Source organism: Equus caballus, chromosome 3 (genome assembly GCF_041296265.1).
Source record: "Equus caballus isolate H_3958 breed thoroughbred chromosome 3, TB-T2T, whole genome shotgun sequence".
NCBI lineage: Eukaryota > Metazoa > Chordata > Mammalia > Perissodactyla > Equidae > Equus > Equus caballus.
Genome location: NC_091686.1, coordinates 93808533 through 93826148, shown reverse-complemented (window position 1 = coordinate 93826148; position 17616 = coordinate 93808533). Strand labels below are relative to the sequence as shown.

Below are 17616 nucleotides of genomic sequence, written 5' to 3'. Positions count from 1 at the left end.
CACCACATAGATACCCCTGTTTCATGATGATTTATGTCAAACTCACTATGTGGAACAATACTTTTTACCCTGTTAGTTGGCAAACAGGATCAAATTATAACCATAAGCGCTGCACAAAGAACCTCCCCCACATTCTCTTCATGAGAATGGAGAGGCGGTCTTCAGCTGAGAGCAAAGATAACCCTAGATACCTTGATAGCCTATGCAAATAGCAGCAAAGGTGAAAGAGACACTGTGGAACCCAAAGGTCACCTTGGGGCATGACAACACACGCATATATATGTGTAAATCTATATATACACTCAGAAAATTTGCTTGGAAAATGGTTGCAAAGGTAACAGTCTGTTGTCTTCTCAGCTGTCTTATTTGTCATTAAAATGCTGATGTAACCAAACTTTTATCACAGTTTAGGTCATCTTTCATGTAATCATGTTCTATTGTATGAAATAAAACATCTATTTTAAAGATACTCACCCCTCCTTTTTTTTCTATTAGGACTGGTTAGTTCCCATTACAACTGGTTTAATAAATTTGTACTGATTCCATCTCACTTTCCCTTTAGTGTCTGATGGCATCATATTTTTGCAAGGCAGCTGGTTCATGGCTCAGAATCTTACGTGTGCTCAGTGCTTTACAGTTTACACATCAGGGGTGCACCACAGCCCTGAAGAGGCGTACTGATCGCTGGGGCTTGAATGGATGAAAGCCCTGAGGCTGGCAAGGGATTAAGTGACCGGTTAGAAAGCAAAGAATGTCCCCTCTGAATTCCTGTAATGCATGATGGCTTTTGTCTCACATCAGGGAAAAAAGCAGTTCTCAAGACTTTCCACTGTGATTCTAGCCCCAGAAAAGCCCAGAAAGAGTGGCTGAGACCACAAAAGGTGGAGTCTGTTCAAGGCTCCCCTGTGATTCCTTCCAAGAAGCTAGAACCTCAGGTTGGAGGCAAAGGAGGAGGCTCCAGCCAGAACACTTCTCTAAGAGGAGAGCATTCTCTTTTTTTTTGTGTGAGGAAGATTAACCCTGAGATAACTGCTGCCAATCCTCCTCTTTTTTTTCTGAGGAAGACTGGCCCTGAGCTAACATCCATGCCCAAAGGAGAGCATTCTTAAGTATCCTTGGGAACTTGGATGATAAATGGTTCCAGGATCTTCCAATGAAAATTGAGCAAAGACAAGTAGACAGAAGTAATGCCTCGAGACACCTACTCCTTCAGAAAATCTTTCATGGAATGATTTAAATTAGCTATGCTTGCATAAAGCAAGGCGGCATCAGCTTTGGAATCCTCACCTCTTACAGTAACGCCCACCTTTCCCCATCCTGGAACATTTTTGGTGTCCACAGAATCTGTTAGGTTTGAACTGTTGCTCATATTTGATTATTTTTGACCTACAAAAAGGTACTTTCAGATTAATCCAACCCAATATAAAACATCTCTAATAAGCGAAAGAAAAGCTAAGGAGCAAAACTGAAAAAAAATTTGTGAGTTAAAAATAGTAAAGGTTTGTGCACTTGTTTTAGAAATACCCAGATAGAAGAGAAATTGGGACACCTGGGAAGAGACATCAAAAGGCAGCAAGTCAAGCGCTGAGGGGAAGAGAGGTGGCTGTAACACAGACAAAGGCTGATTGTGTGGCTGGCGGGGACAGAGCGGTGGCCTTGGGCATTTATCTAGCCTAGAATCCTTAATTGCAGTCCTTAATGTTGGTTCCTCCTTCTAGTATAGCTCATGGCCCTTTACTGAACCATGCTTTCTGGCTTTAGTTATTTTTTTCATTTAATGCCTTACTTTATGCCAATTTATATGTTTCTCTTTCACACATGTTAGTCTTATTTTCCCAATAAGATTGCTTGCTCCTGAGGGCAAGTTCCTGTGCCATTTATTTTAGCCTCCTCAGGGCAGGACAAGCCAGGCTTGAGTAAGTGGTCAATAAGTACCTATTAAACAGAATAGGACCTCGAAGCTGTTATGAGAGCTCGACTGGAAATGTAAACTCGGGGAAGACCAATAATAACATCCGTCTTTAGGCAGTCCCTCCTAGGTGCTCTATTTTATGCTGCATATTTACTATATACATTAGCTCTACATCTAACAACAACTTTACAAAGCATATTGTTAACTTCCTTTTGCAGCTGAGGAGTTCAGAAAAGTTAAGTGACTTGTCTAAGGCCACACAGTAAGTACCTGAACTTCAAGCCCAAGTGTGCTGACCCCAAAGCCCACGTTCTTTCCAGCTTTTCTGCTTTTTGCAGAGCCTGCCGCCCTTTTATCATAATAGTAATAATAGCCAAGGATTATAAAGAGGTTACTCTGTTCCAGGCTCTGTTCTAAGGCCCTATATGTATGTTAATTCACTCAGTCCTCACAACAAGCTTAGGAGGTGGCTCTATCATTATCCATTTACAGAATTTAGAGCCTGGATTATCCCGGACTTCTAAATTAGGACCTAAGGGAGATTCCATAGAACAATGAAAGATCACTGGTCTGTGTCTTCTTATATAGAGGAAGAAACTCTATAATCCACATACTATCTCACCTGTACCCAGCCCAAACAAGGCCCAGGAAGGCAGCCAGGGAGAGAAGTAAGATGGAGGTTGGACAAGGGCTCTCTCCCTGCCCCTTGGCAATCCCCTCGGAGAGGCTTCAGGTTGGAAGCCCAGGGAGTGGACAGAAAGCAGACTTTGAGGTCATCAGGGCTCCCTGGCAGCTCTCCCCTGCATCACCCTATGTTTCATTAATTTGTTCATGAAAAGACCTTCCATCAGGCAAGTGACAATCCTTGTGAGGAAGGACAATAAAGATTAATAATATTTTCTTCTTAGGCTCATTCGAAAGTTTGGCATAACTACAACATAAATTTCCGCCCACATCAGAAGGGTTGGTTATCGATCACGTTGGGATCCCACTGGATTGAGCCAAACAGATCAGAAAACACGATGGATATACTCAAGTGCCAACAATCCATGGTTTCTGTGCTGGGGTGGTTTGCCGACCCCATCCACAGGGACGGCGACTATCCAGAGGTGATGAAAAAGAAGCTGCTCTCTATTCTACCCCTTTTCTCTGAAGCAGAGAAGAATGAGGTGAGGGGCACAGCTGACTTCTTTGCCTTTTCATTTGGACCCAACAATTTCAAGCCCCAGAACACCATGGCTAAAATGGGACAAAATGTATCACTCAATTTAAGAGAAGTGCTAAACTGGATTAAACTGGAATATGGCAACCCCCGAATCTTGATCGCTGAGAATGGCTGGTTCACAGATAGTCACGTGAAAACAGAAGATACCACAGCCATCTACATGATGAAGAATTTCCTCAATCAGGTCCTTCGAGGTTGGTTGCGCATTAGCTCAATTTTTTAAAACTTTTTCAGTACTGATCTCATAGGATATTTAAAGTAACATTTGAATATATGGTTATTGCTGTTATTGGCCTTTCCTATCGTCCAATGTTGACAGAATTTTTAAATGTGACTCTCATGTCTTTTTATTTTTTTTATTTTATTTTATTTTATTTTTTTTTAAAGATTTTATTTTTTCCTTTTTCTCCCCAAAGCCCCCCGGTACATAGTTGTGTATTCTTCGTTGTGGGTTCTTCTAGTTGTGGCATGTGGGACGCTGCCTCAGCGTGGTCTGATGAGCAGTGCCATGTCCGCGCCCAGGATTCGAACTAATGAAACACTGGGCCGCCTGCAGCAGAGCACGCGAACTTAACCACTCGGCCACGGGGCCAGCCCCTCTCATGTCTTTTTAAATAAAAGTTTGAGAACAAAATAATTTTAGACTGTAGATACATCTTTAATTGGGAGCAAGATGCTGTTTCATTCTTTTAAGAAGGAAATAATGCTAAAAAAGATTTGTCCGAAGTTTTCTAACCATAGTACTTTAGTCTGAAATGCTGAAAGCTTTTCTTGAAATCGGTGCTCCATTGACTCTATTACATGACTAAGTGACGAAAAAGTCTGATGACAAAGAATGAGCCATGAATGGCAAAGCTGAGTAATTTCTGTTGTTCCTGGATATGGCTCAGACCCCTACTTAGCCTCTCATTCTTTTTCCATTACTCAAGTAGTGACATCTACAGGTGGCTGATTGAAATAATGGAGTAGAATACAAGCTCAAATTACGATGGTTCTGGCCCCTGAAGAATTGGGCTCCATTTCACTCAAATATAAAGAAACTCTCTGGATCTTTCTAAAAGTCTGTAGCTCTCTTTAGAAGTCATAAGCCTGGAGGAAAATCTCAGGTTCTGCAGGAGAGTCTTCAGGGGGTGCCCTCAGGGAGAGCTACCCTGCTGCCCTAACCTGTAGGAAGGAGCAGCATGGAAAAGAGCCATGCCCAGCCTCGGGCACACGTACATGGGGGCCTCCAGAGCAGAAGATTGCCTACAGGGCCTGGGCCAAATGCCATTCCCTTGGGCAGAATGGGTGTCATTCCCCAGACATTACCATTCCACCTCTCCTCAGCACACTACACCGAAAGGACTAGAACCAGGGCCTGTTGAAATGTATTTATCTCACAAGCATCTCTTGGCACGGATTTTCCACCTTTGAGGAAAACAATGTCAGTGATAAAACCTCCAAAATGCAGAAATGAGGCATTTCTATGAGAGAAATGAAAGCATTTAAGAAAAGGAAAATGGTTCATGGTTGATTTGGTTGTTCATTGCTCTTATTGCTGCTGTTGATTTCCATGTTTCATTTTTACTCAATTCCTAAAAGTCACTGAACTGCAGTTTTAAAGTTAGAAAGGTCCTGAGAGATCATCTTTTCCAGTCTTTTCTGTTTACAAAGGAGAAAACTGAGGTCAAGAAACTTGCTCAATAGCAGCCTCCCAGGAGCATAGCAGAGCAAGAGCAAGCCCCGCCACCGCCTGCCCCTCGGCCCAGTCAGGTCTTGTTCTCTTCCATCACCCTACTTCTTTCTCCTCTTATATCTACATTCACTTATGTTAATTCTCAAAGCTGATTTTTCAATCCCTGAAGGATAATTTCATAGAATGGATAGTTTGTTCACAAATGGGAACCAACCCAAGCTTGAAATAAGAAACTCTTGATCACAAGCAGACATCTGCATTGGTCCCCAAGAGTTTTGGAAATTTCCATGCCTTCTGACACAGATTTGCACACTCTCGGGAATATTTTTAATTTGATTCTTTAACTGTGTCCTTCACTTGTTGGGGGGTGGGGGGAATCATTCTGGAGGCAACTCCCTGCTACTGTTGAAGCATAAACATGAATTTTCTGTTTGATATAATGGGCCTGCAAAACAGGTAAAAGGTTGGTTTCGCAATATGCTGTCCCTGGCATGTTGTCAGTGAAGTTGTAAACATGAACCAGAGTGTTTAGTCTTCCAAACATCTCTGCTTTTTTTTTTCCCTCTGAGCAGCAATAAGGTTTGACGAAATACGAGTGTTTGGTTACACTGCCTGGTCTCTCCTGGATGGATTTGAGTGGCAGGATGCTTACACCACTCGCCGAGGATTATTTTATGTGGATTTTAAGAGTAAACAAAAAGAAAGAAAACCCAAGTCTTCAGCACGTTACTATAAACAGATCATCCAAGAAAATGGTTTTACTTTAAAAGAGTCCACACCAGATGTGCAGGGTCAGTTTCCCTGCGACTTCTCCTGGGGTGTCACTGAATCTGTCCTCAAGGTAAGTGACTATGTACAAATTAACTATAAAGTGGGGCAAACAGTACACAATATTTTAGTTCATTTACCCAATGACAGCTAAAAGATAGCTGTCAGACGATATCAAATACCATGATCACCTGAAGGTTAGGAAGGGAAGTCGGGGAAAGAGGAAGAGAAGAGTTAATGCTTCCTGAGCATTTCATGTGCCAGAGCTCATATTTGGTGATGGAGATGGAGGCTGCCCTCAAGGAGTACACAGTCTCAGGGAACTTACAGTCATTCTTGTGAGAGGCATTTGTTAGTAGTGTTAAAATTACAGGGGCCGGCCTAGTGGCGCAGCGGCTAAGTTCGCACGTTCTGCTTCTCAGTGGCCCGGGGTTTGCCGGTTCGGATCCTGGGTGCGGACATGGCACTGCTTGGCTAAGCCATGCTGTGGTAGGTGTCCCACATATAAAGTAGAGGAAGATGGGCATGGATGTTAGCTCAGGGCCAGGCTTCCTCAAAAACAAAAAAAACAAACAAAATTATAGGAAAAAATTTTTTTTAGGTTTTTGTTTTGCCAAAAGCAAATTATCAGTGGCCCTTTATTTAAGTGATTCCTCTTATTTGACAGATTTGGGTAATTTGCCTTATGAGGTCTCTATATCCCAGTGGGGCCTTCCCACATGTCTCATTCCTCACCTTCAGATATTCACTCAAATGTCACCGTCTCAATAAGCCGTCCCTCCTCTCTCAACTACCCATCGCTATCGCCTCTCATTCCCCTTCCTGCTTCATTTTCCCATACAGCACTCATCAGTATCTAACATATTGTGCACTTTTCACATTTTTCCTTTTTCTCTCCAGCTTATATTTATAGAGCTATAATTGCCGTACAACATAATGCAAGATTAAGGTATACAATGTGTTGATTTGATAGGTTTATATATTGAAAAATGATTATCACCACAGCATCAGCTACCAACTCCATATCGTCACATAATTCCCATTTCTTTTTTGTAGTGAGAAGGTTTAAGACCAACTGTCTTAGCAAATTTGAAGTATATAATATGGTATTATTAGCTATACTCACCATGATGTACATTAGGTCCCCAGAACTTGTTAATCTTATAACTGAGGTTTGTACCCTTTGACAGGGATCTCCCCATTTCTCCCACCTCCCATCCCCTGGCAACCACTTTACGCACTTTTCTTATTTATCACCTGTCTTCCCCTACTAGAATGCAAGCTCTCTCCACACATGGAGATGTATGAGGTGCTGCTGTCTGCTGTATGCCTTACTGGAGCAGTGCCAGGCATACGGCAGATGCTCAATACATAGTGAATGAATAAAGTCAACACTTTTACTTTTTTTGCTGAGGAAGATTCACCCTGAGCTAACATCTGTTGCCAATCTTCCTCTATTTTGTATGTGGGACACCACCACAGCATGGCTTGATGAGCAGTGTGTAAGTCTGCCCCAAGGATCTGCACCTGCGAACGCCAGGCTGCCGAAGCAGAGCATGCGAACTTAACCACTATGCCACTGGCCAGCCCCTAATTTTTTCTTTATTAGATTCAGTTAACCATTTCTGGAAATAATACTACACAGATGATGTTGTATCTTTCCCAACACATCACATCAGGAGGCACATGATGTCAGTTTGTTTCATTACTGAAAACGTTGGTTGAAGTAGTAGCCACCAGATGTCTTGGTTAAGGTGGCATTTGCCAGATCTCTTAATTGAAAGGTACCTTTTCCATTTGTAATTAAGAAGTAATCTGATGGTGATACTTTGAGACTGTATAAATATCCTGTTCCCCAACAACATTTCATCCAATGGCCTTAACATTGATTCATGAGCCTTGCCTGAATTAATTATTACTTTGTAGATTGCAAAATGGTGAATTTCTAACTAGGTTATTCCTTCTATGTTTATTAGGTGGGTTCTTTTAAATTCAATATGTTATAAATCATTGTTGTCATTGTTTCATTAGATGTTTGGTGCTCAAATTATCTCCAATGTGGCCAGTGGGACTCCCTCAAGATGCTCTTGTGTCCTTTTGACATTTCCCTTTCAGTTTTTAAGCACTCTCTTATTTTTCTGGTGCAAGATGTACCAGCTCACCTCATGCTATTCCTGCGCCAGACCTGGAAAAAGCCATTTCTCCAAGGAGCCCAGGATCCTTTCAGTGGGGAATAGAATTTTACACCCAAGCTCTGGGAGCTAGGGTTGAGACCAGGGCACATTATCTTTAACTAGATCTCTTAGCGGATTAATCACACCCACTTGCTAAGATTAATGCTTTCGGAGGTTTTTAAAAGGAAGAGAGATTTTTCATTTGATCCTGCCTTACTTTACGGCAAGATTGCCCTGTGTAAACTTGCTTTCAAAACCATGATGCTCTGAGGTTTCAAAACACTGAAACTGACCATCCGGGCTAGAAGGATTTTACTCAAATAATTATATACAGATTTAACTTCATGCTCACATGATCAATGTTCTTTCAGTTTAATGTTCTAGATAACTGGTTGGCAGATGGCAAGTGGGCAGTGATGTGGTTTTGTAATTAGACTATGAAAGATGACACATGAGAAAACAATTAGAGGGAAAATATTTACCAAAGGTTAATTATCATTTTCTTCCAGGTGCATTTAAATTCAGTCACAAAAAGAAAAAGTACTTTAAAACAAGGACAGAACTTTTACTTTCTCTTGTTAATCTTGAATTTGGAAATGTTTTTCTTAAGCCATTTCTGTTTTAACTTAGACTCAAGCAGGCAATTATTGCAACTAGGGGGAATTAAACCCAAGTCATAACTACCTTATGTTTGTAGAGTGCTTTTGAGTTGAGAGAGCACTTGCCCAGAGTCCTTAACACCTCACAGCACACCTGTGAAGGGGGTGAGATTGCTCTGTCACCATACAGAGTTGCCAAGCCTGAGTTTCAAAGGGACAGAACTAGAACAGGAGACCAAGGCTGTCTTCTTGGTGGAAGCGCAGGCAATGAGACACCATGAAATCCGAGAGTCAACTTGGGAGTTTCTGGGGAGTATTTTACTGTCCTTTCCACTCCTAATCCAAGTGTCCAGCATAAAGATGGTGTTCGGTATTCTCTTGTTGGATGAATAAATGATATATTCTCACAGGCACATGGGTGGGGAAGAACACAAGGATGCACATGTGATATCAGTTGGACTTTTCAAATAGGAGATGCTAGAGAATTGCACTCGGCAGATGCAAGGAGTCTTTCCCTATCGCATCCCACTGGCTTCTTTAGGAACTGTGGCTGGAGTCAACCAGCCTCCTCCAACCCCGAGTGCTGGCCTCGGTGAAATTCTCTACAACTGGATTTTGTGTGTGTGTGTATGAGGAAGATTGGTCCTGAGCTAACATCTGTGCCAATCTCCCTCTATTTTATATGTGGGACACTGCCACAGCATGGCTTGATGAGCAGTGCTAGGTCCAAGCCTGGGATCCAGGCCTGGGAAGCCTGGGCCTCTGAGGCAGAGCACACAAACTTAACCACTGCCACCAGGCTGGCCCCTACAACTGGAATTTTAACTTTGCCTCCAATTTATGGCAGAAAGGTCCATCTTTAGAGATTCCTTTTAATTGAGGGTACCAAGCCAATTTCTTCATGCATTTGAAGAGAATCTCATGAGACCCTACTGTATAACGTGGGTTTTAGGACAAACTGCAAAACGGCTTCTCAGCATTTTCTGAAAAACAGCTTGTTTTCCAAGCCAAGCCCTGGGTGTGGTTCCTTCCCTATGTTTTCTGGTCTCCCTGGGAAATTTCAAGGGCTGGAAGGGAGGATAATCCATCAGCCCTGTTCGTTTACATCACCAGGAGAACAGCAGGAACACACATGTCGTTATGAAGGACATATGCATCATTTATTTCCTCTATTGTCAGTGAAAGGCAAAACAAGACGGTGCCCTTCTTCCTCTCGGGCCATGTATGCTAAGAGCCTGTCTGCGGGGTGTGCTTTACCTGAACGCGCTTGTTTTTCACAGCCCGAGTCGGTGGCTTCCTCGCCCCAGTTCAGCGATCCTCACCTGTACGTGTGGAATGTGACCGGCAACAGACTGTTGCACCGAGTGGAAGGAGTGAGGCTGAAAACGCGGCCAGCGCAATGCACAGATTTTGTCAGCATCAAAAGACAACTTGAGATGTTGGCAAGAATGAAAGTCACTCACTATAGGTTTGCTCTCGACTGGCCCTCAATCCTTCCCACTGGCAACCTGTCCTCGGTGAACCGACAAGCTCTGAGGTACTACAGGTGTGTGGTCAGTGAGGGACTGAAGCTCAACATCGCCCCAATGGTCACGTTGTACTATCCGACCCATGCCCACCTAGGCCTCCCCACGCCTCTGCTGCACAGCGGCGGATGGCTGAACCCTTCCACGGCCCAGGCCTTCCTGGACTACGCCGGGTTGTGCTTCCAGGAGCTGGGGGACCTGGTGAAGCTCTGGATCACCATCAACGAGCCCAATCGGCTGAGTGACATCTACGGCCGCACTAGTAACGACACCTACAGGGCAGCCCACAACCTGCTGATGGCCCACGCGCGGGCCTGGCACCTCTACGACGCTCGGTACCGGCCTGCGCAGCGCGGGGCCGTGTCGCTGTCTCTGCACTCGGACTGGGCGGAACCCGCCAACCCCTACGCGGACTCGCACTGGGAGGCGGCCGAGCGCTTCCTCCAGTTCGAAATCGCCTGGTTCGCAGACCCCCTCTTCAAGACCGGGGACTACCCGCCGGCCATGAAGGAGTACATCGCCTTCAAGAACAGGCAAGGGCTCTCGCGGTCCACGCTGCCTCAGTTCACCGAGGAGGAGAGGAGGCTGGTCAAGGGCGCTGCCGACTTCTACGCCCTGAACCACTTCACCACCAGGTTCGTGATGCACGCGCGCCAGAACGGCAGCAACTACGACGCTGACAGGGACGTCCAGTTTCTGCAGGACATCACCTGCCTGAGCTCCCCCAGCCGCCTGGCCGTGATGCCCTGGGGAGAGCGGAAGGTGCTGAGGTGGATCCAGAGGAACTATGGAGACGTGGATATTTACATCACGGCCAATGGCATCGATGACCAGTCTCTGGAAAATGATGAACTCCGAAAATACTACCTAGAGAAATACGTTCAGGAGGCTTTAAAAGGTGAGGTTCGGGGACCACTTCAGATACAGTGAAGTATGACATTCCCAACTAATACGAACAAAAGAAGGAGGGGAGTAGGCTCATTAGTGACAGACAGCTCATTATGGAAAATTTGGCAAGTATAGAAAAGTATTTTTTAAAAAAACCTGAAATCTCACTTTCCAAAACAAGCACCTAGACTTGTGCTTGCTAGATATTTTTAATACAATTGAGCTCGTGCTATAATAGTTTGTATCCAACTTTTTTCTCACTATCACGTGTTCCATCATTAAAAGTTCCTTGTTAACATTATTTTAATGGTTGCTTAATATCTCATCATATGGACTTACCTCCATGTACTTAACCATTCATCTAATGTTTGATATTTAGGTTGGTTTTTTAACTACTAAAAAAATAGGTATCTTTGTACATAAATCTTTGTCTTCATTTCTGATTGTCTCTTTAGGATGGATTGCCCAATATGGAATTATTGGGTCAAATGTTATAAACAGCAGTGTTTGAGAGTACTTATCTCTCATACTCTTCCCAGCATTGGCTATGATCATTTTCTTTGTTTGTTTTTGAGGAAGATTAGCCCTGAGCTAACATCCGCCGCCAATCTTCCTCTTTTTGCGGAGGAAGACTGGCCTTGAGCTAACATCTGTGCCCATCTCCCTCTACTGTATATGTGGGACACCTGCCACAGCATGGCTCGATGAGCAGTGCATAGGTCCATGCCCGAATCTGAACCTGCAGACCCCAGGCCAGAGAAGCAGCACGTGAACTTAACCACTACACCACCGGGCAGGCCCCTGTTATCATTTTTTTTAAATCTTATTTTTAAATGTTCATGATCGATTTGTTGAAGCAGCAAAAAGTTCCCAGAAATTTATTCATTTGACAGATATTTATTGAGCACCTAAAATGGGCAAAAACTACTCTGGGCACCGTATCACCACTGAATGAAATAAAGATTACTGTCCTTGTAGAGCCTGGATTTTTGTGGGATAAGAGTCAACAAACAAATAGATAAGTAAGATATAGCATGTCAGAGATGAAAAAGTCAATGGAGAAAAAACAGCAGAGAAGAGGGCGCCCAGGGTGGGGGATAGGAGAGTGGTTACAATTCTAGATAGAGTGGTTAGGGAAGTCTTCAAAAATCTGGAGAAGTGAGGCAGTAAACCTGTGGAGTTATCTGAAAAGAGTGTTTCAGATGAGAGAATAGCAGATGCAAAAACCCTAATGTGGGAGCATGCCTGGTCTGTTTGTGGTTCAGGAAGGAGGTCAGAGTAGTTAGAGAAGAAAGAGCAAGGGAGACAGTAATGGAAGATGAGGTCAGGAGGTAAGGGAAGAGGTAGGGCTCAGTAGGCCATTATAAGAACGTTGGCTCTTACTCTGAGATAGGAAGGTTCTGGAAGGTTTTAAACAGAAAGTTGACATAATCTAACTTAGACTGTAAAATAACCGCTCTGGCTGTTCTTTCATGAATACAGTGTAAAGGAGAAGAACAGAAAGAGTGTTGCACTAGTCTAGGTAAGAGATAATGGTGGATTGGATCAGGTTATTGAGAGTGGAGATGGTGAGAAGTGGCTAGATTCTGGATGTATCTTGAAGGTAAAGTCAACAGGATTGGATGTGGGGTGTGAGAGAACAGTGAAAAAATGATCCCAAGGTTTTGGCTTGAGAAACTAAAAGGACGCGTGGCCATTTACCAGGTTGAGGGAGACTGGTAGGAACAGTGTTTGGAGACGAGTGGCTTGGCGTTGCACAGGTTAAGTTTGCGATGTCTATTAGACATCCGATTAGAGATGTCAAGTAGGCTGACAGATATGAGTCTCAGATTCAGAGAGGTCTGGGGCTGAGATACAAATTTGGGAGTCAAGAGCAAATGGGTGGTATTTAATAAGGCTGGAGGAGATCCCTAAGGGAGCAAGCATAGAGAAGACAGCTGAGCCCTGAGACACTTCAACATTCGGAGGTCAGAGAGAGGAGAAACCAGTAAAAAAGACTGAACAGGAGCCAGAGCTGTGCAAGATAAATGGAAGAGGATGTGCAATCAAGGGAGGTGGTAGTTTTTGCTTATTAAGATACCAGAAGTTACACGTTTATATGGAAATGACCCAATAATGAGGGAAAACTAATACATGAGAAAAGAGAGGGGAGAACACCTGGAGCAAAGTCCTTGAGTGGGCAAGAGAGAATTAAGTGGAGTCATCTATAGTAACAGGGGAGAAGGCAGAATATAGTGCAGATGCCAGTAGATGCATAGATGTGATTGTGGGAGACTGAAGAAGTTCTCCCCTGAGTGCTTCAGTTTTTCACTGAAGAAGCAAGGAAGGTCATCACTCCAAAGCAAGGAGGACAGAGGGGGTGCTGTAAGTTTGAAGACAGAGAGACGGTGTAAAACAGTTGAGTGGGAGAGTGAGAGTGAGTGACTAGGGGAAACCAAGTGCGGTTTTCGGGCAGCAACAAGGGTACATTTGAGGTTTGGAATCCTGCTAAACAGGCAAGATCTTTCTGCTTGTGACCCTGTGAACAAAAGTGATAGTTAAGTCCTTTTACTTTCATGGCTCCAATTCTTTTTTTTTTTTAAGATTCTTAAAAAAATTTTTTTCCTTTTTCTCCCAAAGCCCCCCGTACATAGTTGTGTATTTTTTAGTTGCGGGTCCTTCTAGTTGTGGCATGTGGGACACTATCTCAGCATGGCTTGATGAGTGGTGCCATGTCCGCGCCCAGGATTCGAACCGGAGAACCCTGGGCCGCTGAAGCGGAGCGTGCCAACTTAACCACCGGGCACAGGGCTGGCCCCCATGGCTCCAATTCTTAAATCTGCTTTTTCCACAAGGCATTCTTGTATTATTTATGGATCAAAGTTTTACTTCGAATTTCTTTTTAAACAAATTATTACATATATTTTAACTTTCTTCTTTATATCAATCATAAAAGAATGTCTGAAAGGCCATTAATGGAAATCACCACCTGTTTTTTATGGGCATCAGTTTAGCTTGTTTCAGTGAAAACTAAATTCTTATTCAAAGATATTTTATAGTCTATTTGTAATTAATAATGTCCATTTCTGATATTTTTCAGCATACCTGATTGATAAAGTCAAAATCAAAGGCTATTATGCATTCAAACTGACTGAACAAAAATCTAAATCCAGATTTGGATTCTTCACATCTGATTTCAAAGCTAAATCCTCAATTCACTTTTACAACAAACTGGTCAGTAGCAGTGGCTTCCCTTCTGAGAAGAGTAGTCCGAGATGCAATGAGACTCAAAGGAGCACCGAGTGCATTGTCTGCTTGTTTCTCGTGCAGAAGACACCACTGATATTCTTTGGTTGTTGCTTCTTCTCCACCCTGGTTCTACTTTTATCAATTACCATTTTTCATAAGCGAAAGAGAAGAAAATTTTGGAAAGCAAAGAACTTACAACACATACCATTAAAAAAAGGCCACAAGAGAGTTTTTAGCTAAACTGATCCTATTTCTGTCTGCAAGACAGAAAGTTTAAAAGTTCACTCCAGTTCCATATACTGGTAACAAAGATACACCCATATTGTAGAAAGAAGACAATTTAAGATATTAGTGGTAGCCACTGATGACACTGGATCTCTCTGCTGTGATTCAAATGAATTCTCCCTTAGGTGTTGATGTCAGTGAATTCAGTTCTTGGATCTGAAGATAAAGGCTTCACCTAGACAGTCAGTAAGCTATGAGGATTATCTGATACACTGCTGCATGAAGTTTGATGAGCTGTTTTCCAGCTTTCTTCTCTAGCTTTCTATAAATACCGATAGCTACTTATGATAAAAAAAATTGTTTTGAAAAAGTACAACTTTGTTTTGTTAGACCCCATAGTAGAGATTTAAAACTCTTAACACTGGATAGTTAGTGACATATTCAGTCACTTCTAACAAGGTGCTTCCTCTTTAGGTTACGGTGGTTCTCAAATGGAAAGAAAAAACACAGTAGGGTAAGCAGTGCTTGTCTATATCCAGTTACTGCATAGACTCTTAAGCATATCAATCCTTTAGTTTTTCTCAATAGAAACAAGTTAGCAAGTATTTATAAAACATCTAATTTGTGAGGTCTTTTTATCAGATCTTATTTTTTAAAAAGTAACATGTAACTTCCATAACTAATCTCACAAAAAGATCAGAGGACTAAGATTAAAGAGAGCTGGACCCAACTGCCTGTGAAGACAGGGTAAGTCACATAACCTCACAGTACAGCAACTTCCTCTCAAGACAAATTGACATCATTCTTCCTCCTGATTTTTGTGAGGTGACAAGATCTAGCACACTTACGAAAGCTAAACATTCTAAAAAGATGTAAAAATTTACTTATTAACAAGTCATCAAAGGACAGTATCCTAAGACTTGCCCTCTCCCCTGAGGAGCGTCACGGTTCTGACACCACACACATCTAGGGACCTCTCGAGGTGCAGAACGCAGCCAGGACATCTGGAACTGGCACTGTGACTCTTCAGATGCAACTCAGAACGCTGAGGATCTGAATGACTTAAAACTGTTTCCACATTGCACCTTTGAAGCTGGGATTAAGTAAATTCTGAAGTCTGAATTTGACTTCCTTGAACTCTGTCCTTCAGATTTGTTCAGAGTCTTCTAAACGCTGGAGGAAGAAAACTGGAACTCATTTACACCCATTCATTCTTTCTGTTAGCCAACATTTAAGCAACCACTCAGTATACACAGTAGCTAGTCACTGTCCACTCTGTCCAAGAACTCACTCTCAAGAGTCAAAGGAAAGCTCTTCTGTTCAAAAAGCCTTGGTAGGAAACTACCCTAAATTAAGGCAATGACGGTTGTTTTCCAGGTCCACCTGTCAGAAGCCAAATTTCATACATAACTGAGTCAAGTTGATAAGGAATAGCCACAAATTTCAAAGATACTGTAAAAAGATAACACAATTGGTCAATTCAAATAAATACAAGTGATGAGAAATCAGTTTGCTATTTAGCTGCCCAAATTCAAATAGTAAAGTTTTGCTCGTTTCTTTTCTTAGCCTATTCTCTTTGCCCCACTGGACTCTCTCCCCCAAACTTGACAGTTTTTAGGTTATGCTTTGCCAGGAATTCTTGGTATTTTGAGAACCCACTAAGTGGGCCTGAAGCTACACACAATTACAGTAACTGGTCAATTAATGCTACCGTGTGGAAAGATGGTCATTTAAAAGAATCACTTGGCTGTGTTTTTTCCTCCTTTGTGCCACAGATTCGCTCTGACCCGAGCTCCAGTGAATATTCTCATAGGAAGTTATCAGTTGAGCCACTCATCAATTTTTTAAACTGACACGCAAGATTTTGAAAAAGAAATGCATATTTAGCCATAGGAATAACAAAGATTTGGAATTAAACTTAGGTTTTTCCTTTCCTCGTCTCTAGTTTGTGCTTTAATTATCTTGTATTGGTGGTTTACTAGTTCATTAACCTTCACTATTTTTGTCTTTACATTTAGAGCTTACACTTGAAACTTACGTCCTCCTTTTTGAACTTGCCTGACCATAAACTCACCAATTACTAAAGTTCCTAACCTAATGCTTACACAATCGCTCCCTTTCTGCCGCTTGGGAATTATTTTTCTAGTTTTTAAGCCATCATACAAGAATCTTTAGGTAAATATTTAATCGGGCTCATGATCACTTATACTATTTGGGTTTATCCTAAACTCACTTAAAAATCGTAGAGTCAGTTATAAAGTGTTGATAGCTTTTGACAGGATCAAATCTTCAAAGTTTAAGCTTTTCTGAGACTTGTTGGGAAAAAAAAATCATCTTAAAATCTAACGTGTTAGCGTTTGTATTCTTGTGTTACATTGTGTATTCAATATAACTATCACTAGTAAGTCTTTCATATTTATGGAAATATTACATTAACTATCATGTTTAAAGAGCCTCTAGAAAATGAGGTCAGTACATTGTGACTAAATGTTTAATTACTAATGTAATTTATTCCAAATAAACTGGTTTATGCTGATTATTTATATTCAACTAACAAGCTGATCAATTCTAAGAACCGTGGAATATGGATGGGTTTGGTATTCCAGCTGGTTTCTGTCCCAACCCTGCCCCCCTCAGCCTCCCAAGCTGCGACAACTGGTAACTTACTTCTATGTATGTTTTCTCATTATAAAATAAGACACTGACACCTGCACCTCAGTTGGGAAAATAACACACAAGTGCTTATCCATAGTAGACACAGAAGACATGGAAGACTTCCCTGGAAGAGCAGGACTTTTATTTTCCACATCCAAGTTATTAAATAGAAATCACTCCTTAGCTACAACCAGCCTCCCAGTTATCCTGTGAAGGTCTCACCCAGCATATTGGGCGTCTTCACTCTTGGAGATTACGTTTACTCCTACAGCCGCTACTACTGCCTATATATACTTGATGCTCTCAATATTAATACTTCTATCCTTTTGTAATATTGCCCCTTGGACTCTTCTTCCACAATTCTCAAATTCAGTTTGAAATCCTGTCAATAACTCCCAAAACATCTCCTTTCTAGTCCCATTGTTATTACTGTCTAAGTCTTTCTAACTTGAATCTCCCTGGCAGTCTGGGTACCAGTCACCCAGCAAATGGCCATGTACCAAGAACTGCTCCAGGTACTTGGAACATCCCAGTGTAGAAAAGATTGCATCCTCATGAAGGTTACTCTAGCAGGAAAAGAAAAAGCATACAATCAGTACACAACAAAGTAAACAATAAATATTATGCCATGGACAAAAACAAGCAGAGCAGGGGTAAGGGTATGCTATAATGGGGGTGTGGAGGGAGCACAATTAATAGGGTGGTCAAGGTAGGTTTCACTGAAAATGTTTGACTATAGAC

At 42.2% G+C, this 17616-nt stretch overlaps 1 protein-coding gene across 1 annotated transcript in view; it reads left to right on the top strand.

Annotated features, from left to right (window-relative positions):
- The window catches only part of KLB (klotho beta), a 32773-nt gene extending 16014 nt beyond the window's left edge, over positions 1-16759 (top strand). Inside the window, exons 2-5 of the mRNA XM_001495198.5 lie at positions 2821-3331; positions 5385-5653; positions 9634-10777; positions 13847-16759. Coding sequence (XP_001495248.3) covers positions 2821-3331; positions 5385-5653; positions 9634-10777; positions 13847-14235 — 2313 coding nt within the window. The 3' untranslated portion in view covers positions 14236-16759. The remainder of the gene's footprint in view (positions 1-2820; positions 3332-5384; positions 5654-9633; positions 10778-13846) is intronic.
- Positions 16760-17616: the final 857 nt, after the last annotated feature.